Consider the following 17,806-nt stretch of genomic DNA (forward strand, 5'->3'; position numbering starts at 1 on the left):
CTCATCCAAAACTTCAGTACCCTCGGAGTGCGGCGTAGAGTTCTTCGACGCACCTCCCTTTGTTACCCTCATGCTTAGCTTCTGTGCCTGCTCCTTCATTTGTTCTCTTCTTCTTCCTTTGTGTGATATTCTCAGTTTCATTTGATCCTTCCACCCCAGTACGGTGGGTCCGCTTTCTGTTATGTAAATGGTGCTCCTAGACTGATTTCCCCTGTACATTAAATCCATGACTTGGTATCCTATTACTTTAATGTCATCTCCTGTATTAGACTTTGGGGAAATGTTTGCCTCTTTCAATACGCTTCCATATTTTTTGACTAATTTACGGTTCCATTCCCTCTTGCTCATCATACTATGGCGGGAACCTGAATCTGTTATCACGTCTGTCATCACTCCGCCTATACCGATGGTACATCCCATGCTTATTTTACTTAGATTGACTTCCTCGTGGCCACCTCTCCTTTCCTTCCTTACTTCTTCGCTTTGTATTTTTTCCAACGAGTCATGTTCATAGTATTTATCCAATACACTCAAAATGTCCTCATAGATGTTCCTGATAGTACCTATCATGAATGCCTTTTCCATTTCTCGGTACTTTTCCCGTCCCCCAGTTCCTAAGCTGTACAGCAATATTTCAGCCTTTTCCTTGGGTACAAAGGATACTACCTCTTCCTCAAAAATTGACATGTAATTCTCGAAGTACTTTTTCCACACACTCCAATCAGCGACATTTTGCTCATCCTCCTCCATGAACGGCACGGGTGTCGGAAAATTGTACTTCTGGCCCCACTCCATGTTACCCGTGCTGTTGTCTCTATGATAGCTCATGGAGGTGCAATGTTCCCCTCCCGTCAGCAGATGTCGGGACGAGAGTGCCTCGTTGTGTGCTCCTTTGCCCCGGATAGTTAAAAGGAAAGTGCTGATGGGGAAAGTCCTGCTCGGTGCGATCACCCTTCAGTCCTGCGAGTAGCGGGTTCCTCCTCCTCCTTTGTTCCCCATGAAACAAAAACACAGTCTTCCCTGATGAGCTCTACTGCCCACCCTTCAGCCTTGCCGAATTTTCTCTTAGAATACTACTCTTCACAAACGTGCTCATGTGATTATACGTAAACCCCTTGGTTTATTTATTTATTTATTTTCTCCTTGACGTCTTTTAAAGTCTTTGATCTTGTTCCTTGTTCCCCACTGCAGGTTTGTTAATGTGCGTGCATTGGGCAGAATAGCCCACTGGGTGGCAGTACAAGGTGGCGTCTGTACCATTTACCATCTGTGGGGGTGACACTGGCGACTGTAAATCTTCACGGCTTAACTTTTCCTGAGAAAGAGGGTAGTTATTACAAAAACCCACTCTAGGATGATCCTCACGCTCAATTTCCTAGGAGCACCCCTCTGTGAGTCAGGGAACAGTCTCAGTGACCAGTTGTGCGATCTTTCTATCACCCGCTTCACCCCCCGAGAACTCCCCTGGTTCCTCAGTGAATCTCGTAACCCGCAACGTTATTTTACACTTCAGGGACGTTTGTAAATATTTAACTTAAACATCACTTTACAACTCTTCTTTTCTTAACTCATATCTTCCTCTTATGCAAGCCTAATGTCTCACGATATCGTACCTTCACTTCAACGGGGGAAATAGTACCGCCAAAAACAGCTAAACTTGGGACATTTTCTGCTTGGAAATGTCTCTGGGTGAAACGCCGAACAAACTGTCTCTACAGTGCAGCTCCCGGCTGGAGACGTGTGACAGCTTGCCTTTGGCCCCTCTTTACTTGTTATCTCTCACCTCTACATGACGCTTCCTCCCGCGATGACGAATCTCCACTTCTTTGATTTTCCTTTTCACACCCCCCGGAATTCCCCGCACCAACGCCTGCTCTGGCTCCGCCAGAGGCACCCTCCGGGGTGTTTACCAAAGTCGCTTCTTCTTCATCAAGTCAGATCAGCTTCCCGCTGCGTTGTGGTGACGCCTTGACAGGGAGAATGGCAACGTGCTGACAGGCAGAGATTAACTCCTCAGGTAGGATCTTTCACTTATACCGGGGTTAAATTACCTTCCTTAACCTCCAATGCTTCTGAGGTTAACTTCCCAATCCTCACGCAGCTACTTGACGCTGTTTCAAAGCGCTACCTCAGTTCCTTTTCACGCGTTGCAACGGGGATTGACAGCCTTCCCTGAAGTTCTGAGGGGAAGATTATGCTTCCTGCTCCGCCTCCTGCTTCCCTTCTCGGCTTACAGAGTTTACTCAAAAATGCTTTGCGCCGATACTCGTGTGAGCTGACTACAGGTGCTCGCATTTAGATTCATCACACTGTTTTTTCATGTATTCCCTAGAAAGAGGCTATCATGTACTTCATGACGCTTGTAAAATCAACATCCTTTTCAACCATTGGTTACAGTTCTTGAAGAAATGCGCATCACCTCACGGCTCGCTGCCTCAGCTCAATTTCATACGCTGCACCAGGGGTTTGCTGGACACCCTGTTCTCAATTTCTTCACGAGATGATTATCACCTCACGGCGCATTGCCTCAGTTCACTTTTATACGCTGCACCAGGGGTTTGCTGGACACCCTGTTATTCTTAATTTCTTCACGAGATGCTTATCACCTCGCAGCGCGCCGCCTCAGTTCACTTTCATACGCTGCACCAGGGGTTTGCTGGACACCCTGTTGATACCCAAAGGCTTTACTTTGAGTAGGTGATGGGAATGCACGGTGCCCGACCCGACACCCGATTATCGTCCTCCACCTCACTTGGGAGATCTATCAGGGGCTAATGCGCAGGAAAGTGGTGACTATACAACCTCTTACTTGAAGATCACTTGGGGTCAGCTCCCTTGTCACCTCACCGCTTCGCTTTCCTACGCTTCAAACCGTCTTATTTTCTTTTCCCCTTCTTCAACTGCTTCATGTTACTTCGTCAGTTACAACTGCTCACCACACGAGCCTTCAACTCGGGTCTTATTTATCCTCACAAACTCACTTTTCATAAGAACGCCCGATGCAAATCATCTCTCAAATTGCTTATTCCGCTAATTTCACAAGTGCTGTCCTACAGAGCCGATTTCTCGACCTCTTGACCGAGGCTTTCAATGTAACTTCACAACGCGGTGGGAACAGCTAACTGCAAATTCGTCTCCCGCTCCGCTCAGCCTTCTTCATTGGCTTCAGCTGCTCACCTGATGATCTTTTTTCAAAATGCATCCACTCGGGACTCACTCCTCTTCTGTTTCTTTATCACATCAGGACGCCCGACGCAGCTCAATAAATCAATTCTTCACACGTTGTCTCTGTCCAAGCTTAACTTACTCCAGGGGAGAGCACCCCACTGACCCTGGCTCAGCTCCGTAGTCCTCGTCGCCACAAATGTAGTAAGGAATGTCCACACGTGGAATTATTTCAGGAACTTTATTCGGTATCAATCATTACAAGATGCTCCCAGCTTGACAGGACCAAAACTCCCAACATTCTAAAGCTGCCTTCAGAGACAGCTACGGGTCACACCAAGTGGGCGTGAGAGGGGAGGGGGGAATAAAGGAGAGTGGAAGATACCAAGTGCCAAGTTGCAACACTCCCCTTAGCTCAATCCATTTCAAATTCATTTTTAAGGATATTCTCTACATGTGTGTGAATGCATTGAATGCGTCCCGCTCATTTGGGTACAAATCACATAAGTCACTTACAGGCAAAGGCCTCAAACTAGTGTTGTGGTGCCCCTTAGTGGATTAATCAGAAACAGACTATAATTCATTATACCTTCCCTCCATCCTCCTCTCTTTCCATATCTCGGAACTTGGCTACAAAGAATATGCGTCGCCTAATTGGGTGCTCTAAAGGTGAATTTGATGCTAATGAGGGAAAATAAAATAAAAGGGGGGAATAAATATACTACAAATGTGATCAAATGCTTTTATATATTGAAACTATCAATTTCGCTAGTGGGGGCTTCTTGGGCCATCTCAATCATTTGCTATACACTTAGGGATGCTCATGTCAACCTCCGGAGTCTAGTAAGCTTAAGATATCTGCCTGCTGGTGTACACATTGTAATATAACAGACCCTTACACTATAATACAACCTGGAGTCGCAATCACAGAAAATTGTGAAGGTCTTCACCCATATTGAGACCTCCTGGGCTCTTACTGTTGAGTAACACTATATAACGTGACTATAATTGCCGCAATTTCTTCTCATAGTCCCCATCTCTTTTGTTGGGGATCACTGCGTCTATGACAAAGTAAGTAAGATGAGCCAAATTCTTGTTATGCACAGATTGAAAATGCCGGCTACCGGGTAGCTCTGATCGGCATGCATAATGGCGCGCAAGTGCTGTAGAATGCGCTGGTGCACAGGTAGCTTTGTGCTGCCGACATATTGTAAATTGCAGCTACATGTGAGTACATAGACGGCTAGTTCAGTGCGGCAAGTGTAGTGATCTCGTAGGGATATCGGATTGTCCTCAAACGGGGTTGTATAAGTTCTAGTATTCACTCCGAACTTACAGGCTCTACATGAGCTACAGCGAAAGAAACCTTTCCGGGGGCAAAGCCAATCTTTAGTCTTACTGGTTTCAGGATTATTGCTAACTAAGTCATTCTTCATTGCATAGGCTCTTCTAAACGTGACGGTCGGCATTCTGGGCATAATGTCTCTGAGAACTTGATCCGTCAGAATGATGGGCCATTGTTGCTTGACAATTCTAGTGACTTGTCTTGCTTGGCGACTATAACTAGTGATGAGCCTAATAGCATTGCCTTCCTCTAGATGCTTAGAATTTTTCACTTTATCCCTTTCCGGGTTCAACAGATCTTGCCTGCTTAGTGAATTCGCTTTTCTCATGGCTGACTCTAACAGTGTCGATTTGTAACCGCGACTAATCAATCTAATTTTAGCTTCCTGCTGACATTTGTCCCTCAACTCAGGGCTGCTGCATGACCTATGTATTCTCAGGAACTCCCCATAGGGGATGCTTCTGATAGTGTGCTGCGGATGAAAGCTTGTCGCGTGCACAATAGAGTTGCCTGACGTTTCCTTCCTGAACAGGCTAGTGACAATGTTATTGTCCTTGATCTCAATCATTACATCTAGGAAGCTAGCTTTGGAATTGCTGATGTTAGCTGTGAACTGAAGATTCAATTGGTTGACATTAATTGCCTGCACAAACTTATTCGCAGATTCCTCTGTCCCTTTCCAGATGATACACACGTCATCTATGTAACGCCAATACTCCATCACATTATTATGCCAAAGTACCTCGTGCTCGATCCTGAGGACGTGTTCCTCCCACCAGCCAACGTGGAGCCCCGCGTAGCTGGGGGAGAAACACGACCCCATGGCGACGCCCCTCTCTTGTCTATACACATCGTTATTAAACAGGAAAGTATTGTTAGTTAAACATTTCTCTGTCATATCCAATAACATTTTACTGTGCATGTACAATTCAAAAGGGCGCTTGTTTAAGTAAAATTTCATTGCACGTAGACCATCATTGTGAGCTATGCTTGTGTATAGTGTTGCTATGTCCATCGTAATTAGCAATAACTCATCAGACCATGTACATTGGCTCAATTGATACAAAAAATCCGTGGTGTCTTTAATATAGGCCGGCAATGCGACCACAAACTCTTGTAAAAAGAAATCGATGTATTTCGATGTGTTTTCGAACGTGCTGTTGATAGCGGACACAATGGGCCTGCCAGGCACTGGTGTCTGCTGTTTGTGCACTTTAGGTATAAAGTACATATTAGGCATCACAGGGAAGTCTTTCTGCAAAAATTTAAATTCGTCTTTGCTTAGGAGGCCTTCACGTTTCCATTTGTATAAATCTGAGCGATAAGAATCATTAGTCTTTTTAGCAGTAGTCATATCAATTTTGGTGTAACAGGAAGTATCCCCCAATTGTCTGTTAGCCTCTTCGATATATTCTTGTTTGCCCCACAAAACTACATTCCCCCCCTTGTCTGATTTGTTGATCACAACTCTTTTTTCATCTTTCAGTTTTTTCATAAGCAAGGTGTAGGGTCGTGTTTTGGCATTGGGTTTATTACGAGACTTCATGGTCTTACTTTGGATATATATATATATATATGTTAACAACCCCTCACACTGAAGGAATGAGCCGCACTCAATCACGGAAACCAGCAGGTTTATTAAACTTTTAAAAGCACTGGCATTTCTTTCTCTCCCTAATGCATTTCGGTCTGTTCTTCGACCTTTTTCAAAGGGTGCGCCAGAATTGTTCAAAGAGAGCTGGAACTCCCCACAACCAATTACATGCTTTTTTCAAACTGCGCCACCTGGGCTTTTTTTTGGATGAGCATTCTGGTTGTCGTAGTCCCGTCCCAGTCTCAAAACATTTGTTCCCTCCAGTGGGTAATGTTTTTAAAGATTTTTGCTTGTTTAGAGTCTTGTGATTCCCTCGCATTTTCCTCTTCAAATTTGCTGGGGCCAGAACCAAGCACAAGTTCCTGGTAGCGCCGCTGCCTTAATTGCCTTCACAAGCCTCACATCAGTCCGATTTTCAGGCAGTGGTGGCGCACTTCAGCACTGGTGGTGCGTTGCTCCCGGCGGGACCACGCCGTAAAACATGTTAACAACCCCTCACACTGAAGGAATGAGCCGCACTCAATCACGGAAACCAGCAGGTTTATTAAACTTTCAAAAGCACTGGCATTTCTTTCTCTCCTTAATGCATTTCGGTCTGTTCTTCGACCTTTTTCAAAGGCTGCGCCAGGATATATATATATATATATATATATATATATATATATATATATATATATGAAAACCAAATCCTTTCTGCGAAGCACACGCAATTCTCCACGCTGCCACACCTTCAGGAACGGACCACAGCAAAGGTAGTTTATAAAGTGCAATTTATTCCATAAGTCACAACATGACGCGTTTCGGCCAGGTTACCCCAGCCTTGATCACATCACATATATATATATCTTTGCAGGAGTGTGTTTAAGGACATTACGAATGCGCCATCATTTTTTTTCTTGAAGTTTTATTTAGCATGAACTTGACCCGAAATCAGGTATCAGAGCGCTTTACATGAGCACCAGTTGCATTACATGAGGACACATATATTTTTGTTAGGCACAGGGAGATTAAGTGATTTGCACAGAATCACAGGATGTTGAGCGTTGATCAGACCCTCCAGCTTATCGCGATTTCGCGATTTGCAAAAAAATCGCGAAATTGGCCAAACGCCGCAAATCCCGCGATATTTGCTTAAACGCCCGCGAAATCCGCCGTTTTGCCAGCCATTCCAGGATCGCGGGAGAGCAGGAGAAGAGAAGCGGCAGCGGAGCAGCGGACACCCAGCAGGAAGACCAAGGAGACCAGCCAGGGGGAGAGAGAAGCCAGCGGACACAACGAACGCCTCTTCTCAAGCTCCCAGCCCAGCCCGGGAAGGAACACGGCAGCGCGACGACTCAGAGACCAGGGGAGGGAGCGGCACCGGCAAGCAGGAGACAGCCGGCAACAGGTCAGGTACAGTCCTTCACACTGTGGGGGCCCGCCGCACACGGGGCACGCGGCGGGCCCCAGGGGCCATAAATCTTTTATTTATGTTTTGCTGTGGGGGCCCGCCGCACACGGGGCACGCGGCGGGCCCCGGGGGCCATAAATCTTTTATTTATGTTTTGCTGTGGGGGCCCGCCGCACACGGGGCACGCGGCGGGCCCCGGGGGCCATAAATCTTTTTTTGTGTATTCCTGTGGGGGCCCGCCGCACACGGGGCACCCGGCGGGCCCCGGGGGCCATAAATCTTTTTTTGTGTATTCCTGTGGGGGCTCGCCGCACACGGGGCACGCGGCGGGCCCCGGGGGCCATAAATCTTTTATTTATGTTTTGCTGTGGGGGCCCGCCGCACACGTGGCACGCGGCGGGCCCCGGGGGCCATAAATCTTTTTTTGTGTATTCCTGTAGGGGCCCGCCGCACACGGGGCACGCGGCGGGCCCCGGGGGCCATAAATCTTTTATTTATGTTTTGCTGTGGGGGCCCGCCGCACACGGGGCACGCGGCGGGCCCCGGGGGCCATAAATCTTTTTTTGTGTATTCCTGTGGGGGCTCGCCGCACACGGGGCACGCGGCGGGCCCCGGGGGCCATAAATCTTTTATTTATGTTTTGCTGTGGGGGGCCCGCCGCACACGGGGCACGCGGCGGGCCCCGGGGGCCATAAATCTTTTTTTGTGTATTCCTGTGGGGGCCCGCTGCACACGGGGCACCCGGCGGGCCCCGGGGGCCATAAATCTTTTTTTTAATGTTTTGCTGTGGGGGCCCGCTGCAAATGGGGCACGCGGCGGGCCCCGGGGCCCTAATTATTTGAGTGTGCATGTACTGTGGGGGCCTGCTGCGCACAGGGGCACGCTGCGGGCCCTGGGGGGCCCAATTTATTGAATGCAAATGCACTGTGGGGGCCTGCTGCACACACGGGCATGCTGCGGCCCCTGGGGGGCCTAATTTATTGAGTGTGCATGTACTGTGGGGGCCATTAACTGCACTTGTGGCTTTTGTTGTGTACTCTACACCCCTCTTTGTGTGTGCACATGTACTGTGGGGGCCTGCTGTTGTAAATTAACTCAAACAGTAAGATATCTGTGTTTGTTGTCGAAAAAAACCCAAAATAAAATGCCGCTAAATGCCGCTAAATTCCCAGATTTGTGCCGCTAAATTTCCTGATTTGTGCCGCTAAATTTACTAGTTCATGCCGCTATATCCTGGGGGGTCTGGTTGATGCCGATACTCGAACCCAGTTCCCCAGATTTGAAGTCCACCGCCCTAACCATTAGGCTACGTCCTCTACCCAATCATCATCATATCATTGAGGATAGCCACAAGTACTTGAGTATGCTAAACCCTATACATAGAACGAGCACTGGATGCTATACTTAAATCAACTTAGAATGTTCTTTAGAATATTCTTCGTATTAGACAACCGTTAAAACAACATACTTTTCAATTTGGAAATGAATTCAAGTAGAAATTCAATTGTAATATGTACTAATAATGAGGCAGCATGGTATAAAATTTCAGGATAGCTGCTAATAAGGGATACAGAAGTAGGGTGAAGTGGAAACAGACTAGAAACTGAGGGCATGTTTGCTAGACAATGATGCAGCACTGCGTTACAAGTCATCTGGCTCTGTCGAGTTACGTAGTTAGGAAAGTGAAGGGATGCGTCGTATTTACAGCAATACGACAGTTCCCTGTGCTTTCCTCTGTGCTGGTGCACAATTGGCTGACTAGTGCCAACATAGGCACCCTTGCACAATGGTGCAAGGGTGCCTGCGTTGCAGGGATTATTGTTTTTGTGCAGCTTCCTGCACAAAACAATTACTGATGTCATGTTCCTCCTTCTATGTGTGCTTCAGAATTCTCCTGGTTGCGCCACTTTAACACCTCCCCTGGGAGGCGTTAGAATCGGACGCATTCCTAGGTTTATGAAACCTTGTAAATCTGGGAATGTGTCAGAATTCATAGAGCAACACCATGGAATAGCCCTTTCCCGCACATATCTTGATAAATTACAGAACAAAGGAAAGAAGGAACACTTATAACAATCGCTCTTAAAAATAAAGATGGAAGAAATGTATTTGCCTTGTTCAAGGGGCTTGGGGCACTTGGAAGGTCACAACTGGTGTAATACCTGCACCCTTTTGTACATTGAGTAGGTTTTTCAAGGGCATAGGCACCTAATGCTCATGGATTCTTAGGGGCCAGAGGGGGGATTTGGGAGAGGTTGAAGGGAAGGGGCACGGGAGGGAGAAAGAGGGTGGGTGGAACCCTGGACTGATCATAAATGGCTTTCTCTCAATAGTAAATGATTAAGAGCATAAGCAGTGAACAACTCCAAAAAGAATAATGACGGATCAGCTCAAATTAATTTAGCTGACTGTGAATGGTCTTAATAACCAATGAGCAATGGAGGAAGCAACAGACATGCTTTGGGGGAAAATGTGCAACAAGAGTAGTGCCAGGGCAGGGTCGGAGGGTGATAGTGTAACAAGACAAGGAGATCAAAAACGCAACAGAGCGTCCTGGGTCCACAACATATCACTACACCAGAGCATTTGCGATTAAGTCTCTGCAGACCATGAAAAGGCGAGAGAAGGTATTAGCCAATAATACTGTTATCTTAGATACACCCCCAAATGTCTTTGTTTAATGCTGACATAGGCGGTTCCTGCAGCACCACCATTCACGCACACCGCATGTGATGCTTGACTCTCACACAGACCACTTTGAGAGAGAGCTAGAGAGAGCTAGAGAGGAGGGAGAGAAAAGGATGTATACAAGTTTCTGATAGAAACTTCTAAGCAGATTGTGGATCCAAAAATGTTTGAGCAGTACTTCTATGAGCTGGTAGGTGGTGCTGTGTAGATCCAGACTGATGCTGTTTCACTCGGGGTATGTGTAGGAGCCACTCCAGCATGGTGACGTCAGTTCCTTTCTTTCTGCACCACCAGAGCGGATCTGGAGATACATTTTGCATCTTTGCAGTTTTTTCCAAATATTTTGCTGTGTACAAGGGAAATGTCAACTCCCAAGACGAGAAGTTTCGAACCCTGTAAGGACTGTTGCAGACAAATGTCTGTGGCAGGTCCTCATCAGGCATGCCTGTGGTCTCTGGGTTTGAGTCACAACTCTTGAGCCTGCAGTGACTAAGCATTGATGAACACAAAGCACAAAAAGGACCTTGAGCCCAAGATATATACCTCCAAGCACAGGAGTCGTTCCTGAGGTTGGTTGTTGTTGAGCTCCAAGTTTTGGGTTAGACAGAAGGAAACATAAGAAATACAAGCAGGATCGGCCCCTTCCCACCACTCACAATCTCCTTTAAAGTGGCAAAGGTGTTGCCATGTGTCTTGATCTCGCCACGAAGTCCGGCAACTTTGGAGCCATCCCAAAACTTGTTTTGGCACAACCAGAGTTTCTCAGGCCATCTGCGACACCAAGGCAGATCAAGGAGTTCCGCAAGGCCATTCTCTGACTATTCATATCATTACTGACTCCCTGTGGCGTGCCTACATCCGGGCTCCAAGGAGCCAAGAGATCCCCCATCAGGGATATGGACAGTGGGTTCGCCCTTGGCACCAGATGGAGCCTTCAAATCTATCACTACACCTCTGGCAGCTTGTGCCCTGACTCTGCTGCCACCCTCCACACCGGCTCCCGAGGCCTTGACGCTGATGCCGATTCCACAGATTCTGAAGGACAAGCTGTCCATTGTGCTCTCCCACTCTGAGTCGACGCCTGTATTACCAAATTCGTGGCCACACTCTACTTTCGTCGAAACACAGCCTCCCTTATTTGACTTGCCTCCTATACAAGGAATGACACATACATTGCGTTCCTTATTTCGTATGGATTCAGACAACAATTATGATGCAGGTGATGAAATAGGGCAAACATACCATAAAGAAAATTGGTATGACGACCTTCAAGAAGCCAGTGGCCTTGACACTTCCCCCTAGATGGGCCTTCTCTTACCCCTGGTCCTGACACCGAGGAGAGTGCTTCTGCGTAACGGTCAGGCACAGGACTGCAAAGTTCTTGACCTCCTTCTCCCCCTCCTTGGAGATCAAAACGAATGTCTTGACAGAAAAACTCAAGCTAGGACAACCATCTACTGAGCTCCTCCTGCCCATTAATGAGGCACTTACAGATACCCTCCTAGGGGCACGGGCTAAACCTTGCTCAGGCCCCCTAGTCAATCACCAAATTGTGAGATGCTACCACCCTGCCCCGGGGGGACCCTGCGTTTTTTCTGTGCTTCCACCGCCTCCACCAAAGCATGGTGTTGCACGCATCCACAAAACAGACAAACCCAAATAACTTTTTAACTACTCCCATGGATAGGGTGTCCAAACGGGTGCAAACCTTAGGGGAGAGGGTATTTCCCCGAGATCTGTAAGTGCCAGCTGCCTCCTGGACTACTACATCACACCCTTTGGGTTTCAGTGGCTTAAATCCTCCTAGGTATCCTGTAAGACCTCTGGCCTGTCCTAACTCAAGCCATACAGGATGGTTGTAATGCATCCAGGTTAACAATTCGTTGTGGTTTGTTCACCACTGAATCCATTGGACATCTTGCATTGTCTGATAGGCGAAAGAGAAAAAGTAGTTCCTATAATCTAAGCAGTGGAAGGATACAAGTCATCCAATCAAGAGGATAGTAAAGAGACTATCTCCAGGAGAGAGACAAATACAAGAGAGGAAGGAAAGTTACTGAATAAGAAGCACGCCAATGGGAGTGACAAGAAAACCTACCAACGGTAGGCATTGGGTCAGCTCTTAGCCCACTGTAGGTTTTTTGTATAGTTCTTTCATCAACAGAAAGCTAAAAAACTAAAACATGCCACACATTCTCAAGTTGAATTGGAAGATGTTACTCACATAAAAACTTGTAACAAGTAATTATCTAACCATACATCATGCTGAGTAGCCACAATATCGACATACAGATAGAATGCTCAGATAATAAGGGCTTTATTGTCCTTTTAACTCAGACCAGGTCAAATACAGCATACACTATGCAGACATGCACGTGTGCAAGGAGTCCATAGGGCATCAACGAAAATCTCCCAGACAGATAAAAATCAGAAGAAAACGTTTTTTTAGTGGCACTGGATAACAAAGCCTTGGAAATCATGAGTCAACATGCAATAATGTGCATGGCACCCATCATCTGTCATGCATATATCTGTTACATTTGATGATAAGCTGTATTTAACATGCATTTGATCTTGCATTACCTTGCTGCAAACTCACATAAAACAAGTACCTACTGGATTGTTATTGGTTTTTCCAGTGAGAATGGCTCGAGCTTTTAATTTGTTCATATTAAAATTTTTCTCATAGGCTTCATAAATGAGCTTGGCAAGGGCTTTCAGGTCTGCCATTTGTGAAATATCCAGATCTTGCTCACAGGTTAGAACTTCTAACGTAAGTTTTTCTTTCTCAGACCTCGGCATTCGTCCAAAACGGATTGCTAGGGGTAGAAAGAAAAGTGTCAAATATGTAACCATGAACACAAATCATACACAGTAACGGGGTACGCATCAAATGTGAAAACATTCAAGCTAAGCAACATAGTGACTTGCTGTCCCAGGCATACAGACCCTATTCTCCTTATTTTCTGGCCATTCTTCAAGCTCAAGCATAGTCCCACAGCAGCCCATGCCCAGCACTAAACATGGCTGCTCACATCCCAGACCTCAGTTGTTTGTCCCTTTATTTCTGTTCATCCATGCCACAGCGAAAGAAACAGGCAGAGAACAGAGACAATGGGTGGGTGAAGGGACGTTAAGCACCTCATTACAAGTATCCTTTAAATTCTTATGGATCAGAATTATAAGTATTGTGTTTTTACAAGGCGATTTCAGGCCGAGTGCAACCCCAACATCTGGGTGAAATCTTGCAGGAATCAGCGGGGAAATCAGATTATTCAAACATTTAAAAAAGAACAGACAAAACTATATAGCTGGGAAGCATAAAAGGGACATTTGAAGGGCCAAGACAAGAATATTAAAATGCTGAGAATGCTCAAGACTTATTTGCATATGTCTGGGTCCAAACTAGGGTGGAGTGGTGAGCAAAAAAATGTTGGATTTAGACCCAGTTCTTTGTACTGGGGTGACTGTTTAACAATGTTCAGCATTCTGACCATCAATTGTTCTTTTTGCATTTGACACCCATAGAGGAACGAGTATACCCAGACATGGGTTCCGTGCTCGCCATGCCACTGGATTCAAGCTATCCTGGCATGGTGAGGGCTGATGCCCCGAAAGTGGTCCTTGAATGCTTGTTTCCGGTCCAAGGTGGACCCGACCTGGCAGGATGGGCTGGACTGTTCCCATACGGAGGAGGGCCAAGACTGATTTGCATTTGGCAGAGTCTAAACTAGGGTGGCGTGCTGAGCAAAAAGACAATGGATTTTGGGGCAGATCTCTGTACGGGGGGGATGAGGGGGGGACGGGGGAAGAGGAGTGTTTGACATTGTTCAGCATTCCGTCCATCACCTGTTCTTTTTGCATGTGTTGATTGAGGGCAAGATTTTTCTGAGGATCTTTAGCTGGTCATAGAGAGTTGGTTGTCCACCACGTTCTCGGCTTGACTGGCCAGGCTGGGTGCTGGTCAGAGTTCTGCTGCCCACCTGTGGAATTCCAGAGGGAAGTGCTCTTGTTGAAGAGTACCACGTCTGTTTTACCTGGGTTTAGTTTCAGACAGTTGATCTTCATCCAGCTGGCTACTTCGGACATACATAAGGTGAAGTTGGAGAGGGAAGGATGAACTGGGTGTCGTTGGCAAAAGAGCTGATGTTGATTCCATGCGATTGGTTGATGTTGGGCCAGCGGTTCCATGTAGGTGTTGAAAGGCCTGGGGCTGAGAGATGATCCTTGGGGCACTCTGCAGATGAGATTGGTGGCGGTGGCTGAGGTGAAAGGGGCCAGGCTAGACTGGGTACATTTGGTGAGAAAGGAGCAGATCCAATGGATAGCAGGATCTCGTATGGCAGCTTTGTGGAGTTGTTGAATGTAGATGGGGTGGTGTCTTCTCTGCTTATGATCAGTCGAATGTCTGTGGCAGCATTGAGGGTAGACTTGGTGCTGTGGTTGACCCGATTCAGAACTGGGTGAGGCTGGGGAGGTGGTTGTAATTGAGGTGGTTGGCCAGTAAATTTTGATTACTTTCTCAAGGACTATGACAGGAAAAGGTAGCAAGGAGACGGATCCTTAATTAGCTAGCGTCCTAGGGTCTGCTGAGGGTTGCCTCAGAAGGGGGAGTATGGTGTTTCTATGCATTTGTGAAGGTGGCTGTATTGAGTGAGTTGTTGAGTATCCGGGTCAAGGCTGTGCAGATGGGGTCCAGTCCTTTGGTGAAGATGAAGTGTTGGCAGGTATCCGACAGAGCTTCTGAGTGAACAGTCTGTATGGTTGTTGAGGTGTCTGTCATGATAGTGATGGGCCAGGAGGTCACGTGTCCGCGGGATTTACCTCGTCAGACATGAGGGATGCGATGGTGGATGGGTCCGGCTGGGTGTCAAAACTGCTGTGGCTGAAATAGTGGGAGATCTGGTTACAGCGGTCATGAAATGGGGTGTTTGTTATGGACCAAATGATGGGCGAGGTTAAATCCTTTACGATGGTGAAGTAACCTGGCATTGTTTGTGCTGTTTTGAATGTGTTTAATCAGTGCTGTCAGCTTGGTAGATCTGATCTGCTGATGGTAGAACCTGAGAGCTGGCTTGTAGGTGCTTTTGCCAGTTTTGTCGTGGACCTGGCCCCATCTGAATTGCTTGCTGTGGCGTTTGGTGATTCTAAGTTCCTCTATGTAACAGCTCGCTTGCACACGGGTCCTGGCAGTGATGGTTTCGAGCAGGACTAGGGTATTGACATAAGAGATGATGCAGGTATATAAGTTGGTGATGGATCAAAAGGGGTTGTGGTGATGTAGTGGTTAGGGGCCTTAGAGCTCTGTGGTCCATGCTTTTTTTCAGATTATGTTCCAGTTTCTTCTTGTAGTTGTAGGAGGTGCTGTTCTATGTATGTGGCAATGAGCAGGTCGAAGCGGATAAGTATGTGGTCAATTCGTGTGAGGGGAGCTGGCTTGTGTGCAAAACCTCAGAAATTTGCCAGTTATGGTTTGCAGTGCAAACCATAACTCATGCCTCACCAAAAGAAGTACACACACTTTAGGTTCTTCCTCAGAGATTTCATGCAGATCCTTTAAGTTTGGCCAAGAGAAAGGGGGGGTTCCCAAATGTGCCATTGTCATTTCTTTAGGATGCTTTCCTCCGTGATACAGATAAACCGGCTGACCAGCATTACACCAAGTTTATGTCAAGACCGAAACCTCCTATTATGAGGTCTTTATAATGCCCAACTTCCCAAGTAGCTGCTCTTTTATAGTAATAGCAGCCAGTTCATAAACAAATAATCCATAGTACTGTGAGCACCACAACACATCTAAAATACCTAGCAGACCGTGGGTATTGGCTACTGTTGCTAATAACACAGGTGACTAAGTTTTCTATATATAGCCCCCACACAGTCCTGCACTTCCTCTGTCTTGCTGCTGGATCAGTTAAGTCAACTTTACTTCATTGTATTTTGAACTTTAAACAGTTAAGCATTTATATTTTTGCTGACATGGTATTTGGTTTTTCACTTGCAATTCAGGATGAGCGTTGCTCTATTACAGCACATATATTGCTGTGCACATGGGTTTAATAACTTGCTTCTGTTAGTTCCAAATTCATGGAGGTATTTATTTTGGGTGGCAGGTGGTTCGCAGTGTCCTGTGCGAACAGTCGCGTTCCTCAGGAGCTGCTATATCAACACCTGAGCCCTCACATGCCAAAGCAGAGTGCACATCTTTTGTATGCTTACACTCAAGCTCCGAGGAATTCTTCACAAGAGACAGACTGCTATTGCGTTGTACTTTATTGAAAGCCTTTTTTTATTGGAAGTTGAAATGTATGCCTAAGCAATCTTAGAAAACAAGGCTATTCTCCCACACTGGGATCTTTGATTTGAATTTGGGAAACGTTATTAATTTATAATACAGTGTTAGTAGCACTGTTCTTATTTCACCTGGAATTTATCACAAATAATATTTTTGGCTCAGATTCATCCTCCTGGTAGCAGAAGATGTTTTCCTTCCAGTGCACATGCCAACAGGTACCCTGATTTTTCTGTGGTACATTTTCTGATAAAATCGTGCGACAATAAAGGGCACAAGTCACTTCTTTGAGGCAAGGCAGGGCCAGTAGATTCAGCAGGGTCTTCTACTGCTAAAACGTTTGACGTGGTCATATCAAGAGTTGGGGATGGTTCATACTATGAAGAGCATGGTGGTATGTCAAGCAAAATACATGAGGGTGTCAGAGAGCCAGTGCGCAAGATGGCGTTCCTCCTCTCAGCCTCCTTGAGTCTGTGAAAATATTCACAATCATCCTGCTTAAAATGGTCGTACTCCAACTTGCTGAGGGGCTGTGTGTTTCCATGATGCACCAGAAGTGGAGTGCTCTAATGAGACTATTGCCGTCTAAACTGTGGTGATCTCACTCCGCAGCCTGGGTTGCGAGGCAAGCATGACGGCCGTTGAAACATCGCCGCGTCCCTATGCGACCGCCCCCTAATGGAGCCCTTTTGGACAATCTAGTCCGTTGAGAATTTGGGGGAGGAGAGGTGTATGGCCCTTGAATCTGTCCAGGAGCTTGGGGCAGCCGTTGAGGGGCATAGTGAGTGCGGGGCTGGCCTCGGGCTGGGAGCTCTCTGCTGGGAGTGTTCGGGCTGGAGGTGCGGCCACATGGCTCCTTACAGCTGCCTCAGGCGTTTGTACAGGAGCTGGTCCCCGGGAGCCAGCCTCTACTAGGACCGGTGAGTGCGCGGAGCATGCCAGTTATTTCCCAGTATAATTGGTGCTAGAGAGATTGGAATCACAAAGTTGCGGGATTTCCTGCTGAAGACAGCTGGGGGTCGATGGAGACATTGTGATTTCCGGCCTGTCTTTGATGAATGAAGACTTGAGCTGGCCCAGCGGTACTTAATAATTGATGCCTAGAAGTGATGAACTAATACATACTACAGTGGGAAATTTAAGGTTGATGCACTAAACTCTGATTCCGAACTCAGGCCTTCAGTAAAAGCCTTAGCGGTGGTAATGGCTGCTGCTACTGTTCCCTGTGCCATATAAAGCCTCCAAGATTCACTGGCTTCTAGGGTGAAAGACTGACATAAATTCTCATTACATACCCTGCACCTATAGGGAGCGTACCTGCTTTGGATGTCG

General features: G+C 46.7%; 1 protein-coding gene across 7 annotated transcripts in view; it reads right to left on the reverse strand.

Moving 5' to 3' along the window:
• PPARA (peroxisome proliferator activated receptor alpha) overlaps positions 1-17,806 on the reverse strand; it is a 303,089-nt gene that overhangs the window by 26,680 nt on the left and 258,603 nt on the right. For all 7 annotated transcript variants that reach the window (XM_078673812.1, XM_078673819.1, XM_078673818.1 and 4 more), the window contains exon 6: positions 12,799-13,001. In XM_078673812.1, coding sequence (XP_078529938.1) covers positions 12,799-13,001 — 203 coding nt within the window. The remainder of the gene's footprint in view (positions 1-12,798; positions 13,002-17,806) is intronic.

Source organism: Lissotriton helveticus, chromosome 1_1, assembly GCF_964261635.1.
Source record: "Lissotriton helveticus chromosome 1_1, aLisHel1.1, whole genome shotgun sequence".
NCBI classification, from domain to species: domain Eukaryota; kingdom Metazoa; phylum Chordata; class Amphibia; order Caudata; family Salamandridae; genus Lissotriton; species Lissotriton helveticus.